The sequence below is a fragment of the Vicia villosa genome, linkage group LG1 (genome assembly GCF_029867415.1).
Source record: "Vicia villosa cultivar HV-30 ecotype Madison, WI linkage group LG1, Vvil1.0, whole genome shotgun sequence".
In the NCBI taxonomy this organism is placed as follows: Eukaryota; Viridiplantae; Streptophyta; class Magnoliopsida; order Fabales; family Fabaceae; genus Vicia; species Vicia villosa.
The window spans coordinates 49,912,332-49,926,143 of NC_081180.1; the positions used below are offsets into that span (position 1 = coordinate 49,912,332).

General features: G+C 32.0%; 2 protein-coding genes across 3 annotated transcripts; one reads left to right on the top strand and one right to left on the bottom strand.

Moving 5' to 3' along the window:
* Window positions 1-3,125: 3,125 nt before the first annotated feature.
* Window positions 3,126-4,364, bottom strand: LOC131605805 (F-box protein CPR1-like). Its single transcript, XM_058878118.1, has one exon. The coding sequence runs from the start codon at window positions 4,362-4,364 to the stop codon at window positions 3,126-3,128; it is 1,239 nt and encodes a 412-aa protein (XP_058734101.1).
* Window positions 4,365-8,520: 4,156 nt separating this feature from the next.
* Window positions 8,521-12,892, top strand: LOC131637306 (uncharacterized). 2 transcript variants are annotated; one of them, XM_058907893.1, is made up of 8 exons: window positions 8,521-8,780; window positions 8,968-9,138; window positions 9,245-9,343; window positions 10,537-10,679; window positions 11,227-11,335; window positions 11,559-11,666; window positions 12,073-12,213; window positions 12,290-12,892. In XM_058907893.1, the coding sequence occupies exons 1-8, from the start codon at window positions 8,709-8,711 to the stop codon at window positions 12,728-12,730; spliced, it is 1,284 nt and encodes a 427-aa protein (XP_058763876.1). In that variant the 5' UTR covers window positions 8,521-8,708; the 3' UTR covers window positions 12,731-12,892. The 2 variants fall into 2 exon arrangements, with proteins under 2 accessions (XP_058763876.1, XP_058763885.1); XM_058907902.1 differs by having other exon boundaries at window positions 8,523-8,780; window positions 8,968-9,093.
* Window positions 12,893-13,812: the final 920 nt, after the last annotated feature.

A 13,812-nucleotide genomic window follows, 5' to 3' on the forward strand; every position in this document is an offset into this window, starting at 1 on the left:
AAAAAATAATGCTAAATTATTAAAATATAAGTATTATTGTTTATTTGGAATCTTTTAAACGTTTTATTAATCAAAATTATAAATATTATTAAAAAGTTATGCTAAAGTAAAAAAATAAAAAATAAACTATTTTCATAAAATGAATTTTTTAAATAAAACTGTATAAATTAAATGTAATAACCTACTAGTATATATTTTTTCTAATATGTACTGTTTATTCAAATTATAATTTTATTTTAATTTAACAATATATGTTTTGAGTGAATATAATCTTTTTATGTGTAGTACTGATAATGTTGAGATTGTGTGATTGATCTATATGTCAAAGGTACTTTTTGGCTTTTTAAATCTATGTTAAAATATATTTTGAGAGTGAGGATCTGATTCTTAACACAGCTTGTCAAGCTTAACATACTTGCAATTTCAATATCTTGTTGTAGATTGAAAATTAACTAATACGATCATAGGTGCTTTTGTCAAATGTTTTATCTATTTTCTTGTGGTTGCAGGTGTCACTGCAGCTGAGAGGCTTTTGGAATTGTATCATGGAAAGTGGGAGCAAAATGTAGATTAAGTCTTTTAAGAAATGGTTTATTAAGATTTTTTGTGTGGGAGTTTAATTGGGTAAACCATCTTTTTAGATATAAGGAAATAATATGTGAAGTGGTTTTTTTGCCCTGTGATGTTGAAGACAATAGTGGGAAGTTTTGTTGGTATTAAAAGTTTTCATACTATTTCTTAAATGTGTTGTTATTGTGCAGGTTTTTCACACTATTATCTCAACTGTTTACCAAAAAATTGAGCATTTTAATTATTTATTTTTTTAAAATATTTAAACTTTTTGCGGAGGTTTTAAACCCCCTAAGTTTATATGGCAGGATACCAGCGGTCAACAAAAACCGCCGCAGATACACTGTGGGAATCGAATAAGCGGCAGTTTTCATAACTCCCGCAAAACAATTTGCGGAGGTCAGAACCCCCCGCAAAATGGTTTAATAACCCCTGCAACTCAAACGCGTTTTTTGTAGTAGAAGTCTTAGCTTGTGTCTAAGGGGTTGTAACTAGAGTGATCACGTGGTGGTCAGGATACTCTAGAAAGTCTTAGCTTGTGTCTAAGCAATTGTTCCTAGAGTGATCAGGTTGTGATCAGGATACTCTAGAAGACTTAGTCGTGGGCTAAGTGGAAAACCATTGTAATCTGTTGAGATTAGTGGATTAAATCCTCAGGTGAGGTAAATCACTCCAAGGGGGTGGACTGAAGTAGTTTAGTTAACAACGAACCAGGATAAAAATAACTGTGCAATTTATTTTTATCATTCAAGTTTTTAGATTACACTTATTCAAACCCCCCCCTTTTAAGTGTTTTTCTATCCTTCAGAGCTCATTAATAAAAACCTTTTCTCTTTCTCCTTCTCTTAATGCATTCTTTCATACCCTTTAGCCAGTAAGCTTTAGATAACACACCCTTTTGATTAGAAACAACAAGAGTGGATCCCGTTAACCCGTAGAGTACTACGCATGCGAGGGGTAATAATACTTTCCCCTTGCGAAACTGACTTTCGTACTCTTCTATTGGTTGCAAGACCATCCATTTTCCCTTGTTTGAGGTTTGCTGGATATTTTCTTTCCCTTATTGGGATAAATAAAGTTCAGTGGCGACTCTATTGTTGTTTCTTCGCGGTAGCGACAACCTCCCCACTCTTTTTTATAAACAAAATAACAACAATTAACTTTAAACCATATACCTATTTTCAAAGAGGTTCGTATAGAGTACAATAAATACATAGGGTGCTAATACATTCCCTTTGTATAACCAACCCCCGGACCTATAACTTTGTTTGTTTTAAAAAATTTCTTTGGGATTTATTTCGTTCTTTTCCCATTTCCTTTAGAAATAATAAAGCGCAGTGGGGAGTTTCATTAAAATACAAGTTGAGTCAATCAATGGCTTAGTCTCAATTTTTCACCGCTACAAATACTTCAAAAAATTTTGTTGAGTTGATTACAATCTATGTGATTGTAATTGGTTTCTTATATCAACAAAATCCAAATAAAAATCTTGTTTGAATCGACCGTACACATAGGTTACTACTGTGTGATTTATATTCAAACACAAATTGTTGAAATTATGTTGGTTATCTTTCTCATCTTGCGTACTTGTTTGATAATGGTTCGAGATTGACGATTGTCGATCTGAAATTGTTTCCGTACACCATTTGTAAAACTTTTTAAAACACAATTTTACTAAGAAAATATCATTTGCAATCTATTCACCCCCTCTTGATCATAGTCTATTGTCTAACATAAACTACAATAGATTTTCAAACAAAGTTGCAAAAGTTCATGTACATATGTCATATGATTAATTAGTTGATCCTGCATGTAACCATTTTCAAAGATTAGTACTTGTTGACTAAATTTCACTGTAAACACAACGATCTCATGATTTTTCACTTAATTTTCATTGCATATGTATTCAAACATTTTTTATAAAATGTTTTCAAATTCTGATTCCAAAAACGATTTTGTTTTATTAATAATTTTTAAACCTTCACAATTCAAACCCTCGTCTCTTATGTATGGAGTCACATGTCCAACACATACAAATTTTGTGTTGATTTAATCACCATTGTACATTTTAGGAGGTTGAATCTTTAGACTAATGTATTTGTAGTGCAAAATAGTTGGATGTCACCTTTAAGAAAAAGGTCCTCTACAATACTTCAGAAAAGATGGCAAATCTTCAACAATTTAAAAATAGTGAATAGTAGAGTTTAAAACAATGATAATAAACATGAATTAAGAAAACAAAAATTCCCATAATAACAATAGATAAAGGATGACAATGCAATTTAAAAGAGGACATCTAGAAGAAAGGTAGGTCATCTTCAACGCATGCATAATCCAAAGACCGGCGGCTTCTTAACAACTCTTGATATGTTAAACACATCTTCAAAAGTAAACTGCAATTCAGCATAAAAAAAAAACCACCGAAATTATTTAGTGAGAGAAGTTGGTTTACCTAGAGAAAGAACACATAAGCTCAAACAAAATTGGAATCAATCCTATCAATTGTAATAGAAATTATAAATCCTAATATCCAATTACATACCTCTTTGGGAGAATTAGCTATTTATTGTTCCAATAGGATCAAAACTTTTCTTGTACCTTCCCATCTGACAACTACCAAGTTTGTCTCCGTTTACATGAAGCTTCCCAAACAATGGAGTACTCAAATCAACCCAAACTGATTCGTGACTAATCAAAATTACTTCCTCACCATCTTCGTTCGAGATGACAACATTGTTACTCTTCCCAACTCCGATGGGGTACCCAACAAAAGGTAAGCTCCCATCAATAATCTTGATCCACGATTCTCTCACACCAATTTTACCCAAAATTGATATGTCAAAAGCCGCCGCCTCTGGATAATTTGAAATCAAAGCAATGGATCCATCTAAGTTCACCAAGTTTCTCACCGCATAACGGTGATCAATGTCAGTGGGCATGGGTGTTTTAATCAACATCTCAGTGCTAAAGTCAAATGACAGCAAATTTTCTCCAATATTTTTTGTTTCAGATTTAGCCCACCAATGAAACAATCCATCAGTGTACACTCCCATAGCTTTTACTATAGAATAATGATAACAATTGCGCATATCAAAATCTAGTTTCTTCCAAGAGTTAGTTTTAAGACTATATATCTCCCACAATGGATCATAAGATTTATCTTCCCATATCAAATCTCCATTTTCACCTCGGACATTATCCTCCACCTTCGGAAAAAAATCTATCATTTGAATAATTTTATAGTCGTCACAAACATGATCATAACCAAATCCGTGAAGAAACACCCAAGGAGACCTATTAGATGGTCTGTTTTCAAGTGGACTAGGAGGAATGACCTTAGATTCAGTGGTAGTTGGATTCCACAATACAAGCTGCCGAGTCTTAAGTCTTTGTTTCAGACAAAGAATGCCATTAATACTAACCGAACCCACAATATAAATATTACAATCATCGTTTTGAAATTGAGACGGCCAATCTAATTTGACCCAATTCTCAAACTTGTCACTCGAGAACCAATAAAACTCGCAACGCAAACTCTCACCATATTCCTCATGTAGCGACTTGTGTAGGACTAAAAATGTATCACCATCACAAGAATGGTTATAACGTGTATGATGGTTAGTATGCATGTTAATAAAGTGAGGGTTTTTGAACAAGCCGCACCATGATTTGCATACGCATTGAAATCGCTTTAATTCACGTATAGGAAGTTTTGAGAGAATGAAGAGCACTAGATCATGAGGTAAAAATATGCTAACCTTTTTGTCAGTGACCGCTGACACTGATTTTTCCATCTTTTCTTTTCCTGCAACCACGACACCAAGGAGTGAGATGAAGAGAAAGTATATATGTATATATATATAGTACATAGTTTAGGTTAACCACAAATTTATTCGATCGAGTAAATTGTATTAAAACCCTAACGACAAACAATTTTTTCAGGGAGAACAGCGAAGTATATGACTTATTCGTTAATAGGTACTGTTTTTCTATATTTTAACCTATTATTTGTGACAGCGGGAATCTGTTTGGGAAGTACTATATGGTTTAAGTTTTTCAACCTAGTATGACAGCGGAAATCTGTTCTTCCAATATTTTAGCACTATTAATTTGTAGTTATTATGATGCTTATTAAGGAAAAAAAAATGTTTTTGATGAAATTATACTAAATTTTAAACAATACTAGCTTTTATAATATATTTTATAGCCGTTTCAAAAAAAATTATTTTTCTTATAATTTAAATAAATAATAAATAAATTAAATAAATAATAAATTAATTAAATATTAATAAATGAATATTATAAATAGAGGTAACTTCAAAAACTTAAAATAAATAAATGATTAAAATTTAGAGAAAAAAAGTATGTACTAATCGTGTAAAGTACTTTTACACTATCAACCAATCACAAACGTGTATCCCACCCAATCACATTTTTTATTTTAAAAAATCGATATGACATTGAATGTTATAATTATATATGATGGTGTAAAACTAGTTTACAAAGTGCACTACTTTTAACCTCTAAAATTTATAATAAATAAAAATTAGTTAAATTAGAAAAAAATTATTATTAATAAAAAATAACTAATAAAAACACATTAATAAAATAAAAATAGTAATTAATTAGGTTAGAAAAAATTGTTAACTTTACAATATAAGCCATTGACGGTAGCTTAATACTAACTACAACCACAAGGTCCGCCCTGGGCCAGTGCAAGCAGGCTCATAGTCCATGGTAGAACTGTCAAAATGGGCTGAAGTCCATGGGCCGGCCTATCAGGTCCGAGAATAGTTAGGGTTTGAGCCTTTTTTTCGAGTTCATTTATATTCGGGCATTTTAAAGCCCAGCCCAAAAAAAACCTAAAAAATATGGGTCGGCCCGTATGGGCCATGGGTAGCCCGTCATCCCGAAAAAAATTAAATTTTTTAATATAACTAGAAATTATCCTTTCCTAATTCATAAAGGCATGCTATAAACAATTTGCGTATTATGTATTTTAATTTTTTTGTATTATAAATGTTTAAATATCAAACAAAAGTTGATGGTTTGACTTAATTTCAAACTAAAAGGTTTCATCCTAATATAATTATGTAGATAGTATAGAAAAGACACCATGATGTATTCTAATTAAAAATAAGGTTGAAATTAGATTTAAAATGTTTTGATGTAAATTTTATGGTAGGATAGAGTTAGTACAAATCATATATATAACAATTTGCTATAAAATAATATCACATCAATCTAATTATAATTGTTATAAATTTTTATAGCAATTTGTCGTTATGATTATTATAAAATTATAAATGTCATGAATATTTATATCTTAAAATTTATTGGAACAAGTTATTTAATTTTGTGTGCTACATTGGATAATTTCGGATGTATTTTGAATAGTTGTAATTAAGTTAATGTGTTTTTTTGTACAAATTTAAGTTAATGTGTTGTTTTACATTTTAATTGTAATTTATATAAATTATTTAGAAATCGTAATTTTATATATGACTAGGGATGGCAACGGGTCATGTCGGGTGCGAGTTCACACTACCCAAACCCGAACCCAGACCCAAATCCAAATATTGTTCGGGTGGCAAAAGAACACCCACACCCACTGGGTTTCGGGTTTATTCACCCAAACCCGAACCCGTAACAAAATACACAAAATACATTTTTCCTACAACTTTCCATAATATATGGGGACGACTCAAGTGAGAACACTTGGTTATTATGAGAAATGAGAACAATGAATCACGACCATTAAATTTGATTTTAATGGACTGGATTGGTTTCTCTTTCTAAGATCCTTAATATTTAATGGACTGGATCTTAGAAAGAGAAACCAATCCAGTCCATTAAAATCAAATTTAATGGTCGTGATTCATTGTTCTCATTTCTCATAATAACCAAGTGTTCTCACTTGAGTCGTCCCCTATATATATATATATATATATATATATATATATATATATATATATATATATATATATATATATATATATATATATATATATATATATATATATATATATATATATATATATATATATATATATATATATATATATATATATATATATATAGGAGGGATCAAATTACACCCGAAGAGTTACACCACGAGTTACACTCGTTCAATAACTACATCTCGAATTAATATTTTTTAAATTCAACTGTTGGATTGAAACATAATATCATATAGATCATACCTATAAAGTTTGAGCTTAATCTATAATGATTTACTATATCATCAAGATATCCAAAGATTAACGTCAAAATGAGCTTTCATATAACGTTAATTTTAATGTAATTCAATGACATAGTAAATCATTATAGATTAAGCTCAAACTTTATAGGTATGATCTATATGATATTATGTTTCAATCCAACGGTTGAATTTAAAAAATATTAATTCGAGATGTAGTTATTGAACGAGTGTAACTCGTGGTGTAACTCTTCGGGTGTAATTTGATCCCTCCTCTATATATATATATATATATATATATATATATATATATATATATATATATATATATATATATATATATATATATATATATATATATATATATATATATATATAAGCGGGTGTGATTTCGGGTTTCGGGTGCGAGTTTCACACTACCCAAACGCAAACCCGAAATATCGGGTGGCACCCGAACCCAAACTCAGTCAACTTAAATTTTCACCCGTTGGCTCGGGTGCGGGTGGACCCTGCGAGTTTGGGTCTACTTACCATCCCTAGCATGGACCAGCCTATTTAAAATCGGGTAGTCTATTTTAACAGCACTAGTTCAAGACCTCATAAAAAAATGGGAACTCATATTTTATAGAGTTGGGCTATAAAAATATTAATAATAAACTATTTAGATATATGTTATGTTGCAAATTGAACACAAATGCATTATTAAATATTTTTCAAGGGTCATGTGTTTAAAGTGTTACTCATAATAAAATTTTATTAATATTATTTTTAACTAAATCATTATAATTAAATTAATAGATTCAAAGTGTAATATATGCACTCCTTAACATTGCAATATAATCATTTTTTTGTCAAGTATTAGTTTATGTCTTTATGTGTTAAAAAATAGCGGGAAACTTTCGTAGATGTATATACAGAAGGCTCTAATTTAGAAAATTATGGGTTTTTTTCATAGGTACCCGTACGGAAGTAAAATATCTAAGATGCTTCTGTGGATATACCTACGGAATATTTTTTGACAAAAAATGTGTGATCCATATGCACCAAGGTTTTCTATAAATGTTTGGATTTCTAGTGGTGTATTGCACACAAACACAAAAATTTCTCATGAGAATTAGTTCATGGCATCTCCTAGGCCATTATCATGGCCGCGGTCATCTTCCGAGCGACCCGCTCCAGAACAAATTATTTTCAAAATGGACGAGCATGTTGTTTTTTCTCCTCTCAAACCCCCGATCGAGATGAAATTTTGGCACATTCTTTGGACCTCACTTGAGACCGGAGAAACGGAATGTTGGTGGGGTGAAGTGGAAAACAATATTGATGTCATTCAAATGATGCATGGAACATAAGAAATTGTTTTGACTGTTTTAATTTCTTAGATGTATATTTAATTTTCTAATCAAAATTTTGATGTAATGCCGATTTTAATCAATAAATGTTTCATTTTCCGTTGTTTTGCTGATTTTGGATTTATTCCGCAGGTGACCTACAGTGTGTTCCGTATATGCATCTACAGAATATTTTCACGCAAATGTAAAAAAGTACTTCGAGAGGTATATCTACAAAATTAAAAAGACAATTTTGTCAATTTAGTGGTACTTGAGATATCCAAAGCGTTTAATAAGAAATTCTCATTTTGTTTTTTAAAAAATAATGTAAAATAATAAAAATTATAACATTGAATATTATTCAACTAAATAAATAACGAGTGTAAAACATAGCTGTGCGCCGTAAGTGGGATAATAACCGTAAACAAAAGAACCGCGTTTAATTTCATGTGATTGGATGAGATGAAATAAAATGTTATGATTAAATCATTATTCACATCATCGTCTTGCAATTGTGTGCTGAATCGCTACAATTCAAAACGATCGGTGATGAAATCGATGGCATAACAAACTTGAAGAACAACATCACGTACCACTGCGAATCAACCATGAAAGGCGTCTTTTCGGCGCCCGGTGATTACGTTCATTTCAAATCCCAAGTTCCTCTTCACAAAATCCCTGTACGTTTTTCTCCTTTTCCTAATTCTTTCATTTTTCCACAATTTACTACTGTTTATGCATTCTTACATAATCAGATCCAGCTCAATTTGTGTTCTATGTTGATTGCATCGTTTTTCTGGTTTTAGGATTTGGGGATAGGGTTTATTCTTTAGGTTAATTCTTGTTTTGTTTGATGATTTTGTGTAGATTGGAACAAAGCAGTGGCGTTATTATGATTTTGGTCCAAAAGCTGTACCTCCACTTATATGTCTTCCTGGAACTGCTGGAACTGCTGATGTATACTATAAACAGATTATGTCATTATCCATGAAGGTATACATCGCACTGCGCGGCAAAATATTGTTGTCGGATACGCGGGTTAGCTAGAGTTCGATTTATTTGTTGGTTGTATGGTTGTGTATGCTTTCAATGATTAACATTGCAGTGTGATTCTAGGAGTTTCTAAATTGTTCATTAAATGCAGGGCTACCGTGTCATATCTGTAGATATACCTCGTGTATGGCATCACGCCGAGTGGATTCAAGCGTTTGAAAAGTTTTTGGATGCTATTGATGTACACCATGTATGATCTTTTTAAACTTCCATTGTGCATTGTACTGCTAATTGTTTACTTATCAAACTGATACTTAGCATTCTCTATTGTCTTTCATGTGTAGATTCTTACTAAATATATACAAATTGTTTGCTTTTTGACCACTGTGCTTGATATGGTATCAAACACTTATATCAGTACTCTTTTTGTTGAACAAATTGAGCATTTCATTTAATGAAAAATCTCTTTATTTCTAGTTTGCAGCTAGTATAAAGATTTATTTAAACTTCCCTTGAGCTTTTAACAATTTTTCAGTTTTGTGCATCCTCTGATGTTTAAATATTAGCGGAAAAGATATTTTTCCTGGGCACTTTTATGATTTTGCGAGGAGCTTTAACATGTTATATATCTTTGGATATTGAGTGGGATGTCTATATAACACCTTCGCCCTGTGGAGGAACTGACTCCTTGACATTTTAAAGATTTCTCATCATGCTATAGAGGTTGAATTGTCCAAACAACCCAAGCCCAAGTGAATGTCTAACCTTAATCAAGTAACAGTCTTGGAGGGTTAGCCCGAGTATGGAATTGTACACTGAGTCTTAAGAGTTTCTCTTCCGCTACTTAAAATTGCTTTTACAAATGAGCTTCTTATAATAAATATAATTGACATGTTCTCTCTCTCTGAATTTTTAAGCCAAGTCATGTTGTATTATATATTTCAAGATTCAGCATGTGAACCTAAAAATATCGCCATCCTACTAAATTGCTGATAGCCTACTTTATTTAAAGCTTTACTTGTTATTTGAGCTACTAGTCAGTTAAATTTATAGCATGATTTTTATTTAAGGTATTAGATTTTTTTTATAGAAGTCCAAATAAAGTAGGCTACTGCAAGTGTTTCAGTGATTTCTGGAAATGTGTTTTATTTGTTAAGACTTGAGTTCTGGTCCTTCAATTTCATATTTCATTACTAAACTAATATATTAAATGGTTAATCTCTTTTGCAAGTTAATTCTATGAATGGTTGGAATTATTTCTAACAGAATGAAAGTTAGCTAACCATACATAATTTTAATTGCTTTAACAACAAACTTTCTTCTTGCTTTATGCACAAAGTCCAAATATCTGTCTGTAAAATATTGTTACAAATTGTTTTGGTGACATGAGTTCAAGTCCAACAACTCAAGAAAAATTTAGTAAACTGGTTTAACCTGTCACAGATACATCTTTATGGAACATCACTGGGTGGTTTCTTGGCACAACTCTTTGCTCAGCATCGTCCAAGACGAGTTCGGTCATTGGTTTTATCAAATTCATTTTTGGAGACACAAAGTTTCTCTGCTGCAATGCCATGGGCACCAATGTACTTGTCTCAAATTCTGTTGTAGAGTAAGGATAGAAATATAGACTAGAAATGAGAAAATTGTTGGTGGTTGTGTCATTTCCATTATGAAAGATAAACTTATGCATTCCGGTGGCTTCTTGTGAACAAATGCTTACATTCCTTACAAAAATAAGATTTTATGCATTGTAAAGATATTGTTATAGGCACAACCACATTAATCACAAGGTAATTACAATGATATAGTTAAATGATGGATTTATTTATGTGGCAGAAGGCAAATCACTTTTAAATATTCCATTGACTCTACGAGGCAATATGCCTAATTAAAATGTCGGATTTTTCTGCACATCCATAATTACTATTGTTTGTGAGTCTGTGATGATACATATAGCATGCCTTACCTTGAAATGAGACAATATGCCGTCCACTTAGAAAAATGTACAAAAAGAAATCTGTATAATCCAGTTTGCTTGAGAATTTCTCATTATTTATCCTGATAGCTCTTCATTAGATCTGCTATGTCCTCGAACTGTTAATTAGTCCAGTTTTACTGTTGCATTTACAGTGTTGGTTGGACTCCTTCATTTTTGTTGAAGCGGTATGTCTTAACAGGAATTCGTGATGGTCCCCATGAACCATTTATTGCGGATTCAGTTGACTTTGTTGTTTCTCAGGTACTCATTGTCTTGCATAATCCCATGCCTTATTAATAGTCTGCCACTGAGGCATTTTTGTATGCTACTAGTTTTCATGCTTCGAGACAATAAAAAGAGTTTACATATGATACACAAGTGCATTTCTTTAACATGCATTTCCTTATTCTGTATGTGACAGACTTTTATTTGTCTTAAATAACTTGATTGATCTACATGGTTATGTAATATGTGGCCTATTCAGGTAGAAACCCTCTCTAGAGAAGACTTGGCTTCCAGAATGTCGCTGACAACAGATGATGCTTCAGTGGGACCCCTTCTTCTTTCAGATTCATTTATCACTATAATGGATGTATGTCACTTTAGTATAAACTTGCTTATTTCTCTATCATGCAGATCCACTCCTTATGAAAGTAATTTCTTTTTTACATGATACCATTTCAATCTTAGCTATTCTGTTTCTAGATTGATTTGTTGCCTTATTGCCTTCGCGGACAATACAAGCTCTGTTTTCTTTATATACCTCCTCTAACTGATGATATATTGCATTCTATTAGCAGCTGTTTCTGAAATTCACCATAAAACATATTTTTTTTGCCTGTGACTTCGTCGTGAAAATGTCTAGTGTTATAATTATTATGTATGACTGTTTTCTAGTTATCCATTTTATTATGACACAATAAATAGTACGATGTGAGATATTTATAAATCCACTTTCATCGCTTATAAGTCCAATTGTGTTGCATGTTTTCGTGAAGACTAATGACTACTGCGCAATTCCTCTACAACTTAGAGAACAATTGAGCGAAAGATATCCTGAGGCAAGGCTCGCGTCTTTGAAAACAGGTGGAGATTTTCCTTTCCTTTCACGACCAGATGAAGTCAACTTACATCTTCAGGTATCCATTTTTATATTTGGAATTGATTGTGCTCGGGGGATTTATGTTTTTTAACTATTGTTTATTGTCATGATAGCTGCACCTTAGACGAGTTGGGGTGGAGGCTCGGCCAGATTTGGTTCACAGTATTCCTAAAGGTGATATTGGAGGAAGTCCTAGCAAAGAGAATGATGGTGATGACTCTGACAAGTCACCTAAGGATGATAGGGATAAGGATGATAGGGGAGGATCGGAAAATCCATCTTCCGAAAGTGAGATCAGTCCTGTCCCAGAAAGCTCAGAATCCCATAATTTAGACAGCCAGCAAGTTGAAAGTTCAGAAAGTTGGGACTTGGGTAATGAAATCACCGTGTATGTCTTTCCTGGTGGATTCATGAAAGAAAAGCATGTTATGCCTCGAGAAATTCCTGTACATTTTGCGTGGGAATACGTAGTACTATTTCATGTTCTTCACTACATCAGTTCAATGTACATTATTATCTTAAACTATTCTTTTGAATTTAGGCAAGTTGTCTAAGTTGGAAGTCTTTTGGATATATTGTATTGTGCATCATGGAAACCTAGTGTGTGAAAGAAGTTGCTAAGGTCGACCTTATAGTTGACAGGATTTCAGAATTCTTCGGTGAAGTTAATTTCTTTGAGATTTGAAAGGATGGATGTGAATGGTTAAATCATCAAATTTTATGTTGCATGTTATAAGCTTTTACTTAACGCTTGAGCTGGAGATGCTTCATGCTTCATGTGCTCAAAATCAACTAATATGTCACGACTCACGTCATAGTTCTGCTAACTATAAAAATTAATGGAATGATCAATTAGACGGATACATTAACTGAAATAGTTAGTGAAATATTAAATCGTATTATTATGTAGTAAATTATACTGGGTGAAGAGTCTAACGTCAAGGAACAAGCTATTGTAAAATTCAATCAATGCTCCACCAAGTTGGCTATATTGTCATATATCAACCACAACCTCATCTAGTTTTAAAATAGATTGTCTCAAGTCTTGAATCCTTCAGCAGTTCATTGAAACTCTAGACTAACATTAATCCAGCAGTTCATTGAAACTCTAGACTAACATTAATCCATTTTATGATTTTTGGCTTGAATTATAACTTTAGCGGTGTAATAAATGTTCCTTCTTATTACACAAGTGAAAAACGGAATATATTGTTTATAGGTAGCTAGATCCAACTCGAACTTCTAAGTATAATCTCACAAGACCATAACATAGTAACTCAGAGTGTTTCTCCTTTGAGTGTATTTGTTTCTATTCTTAAAAACACAGCGCAAAACCTTCTGTGGCAATTCATATTTACATAATTAGCTCAAGTATAAATAGAACTAACGTGCATTGACAACGTAAAATGAAAATTGGGAGTTTCTTTAAAAACACAATTTCTAGTGGGGAGCAAAAGAGAAACACTAGCAAATTATATGGCAGTGACTGGATGCATCAGCTAGTTTAATTTTGGGAGGAAATGTTTTAGTTCATTGAGCAGCAAATCAATATTATAGGAATTCACAATATTTAAATATTTTTTTAATCAAATGTTCAACTGTTATTTTATTTAGTTAAAATTCAATAGCTCAACAC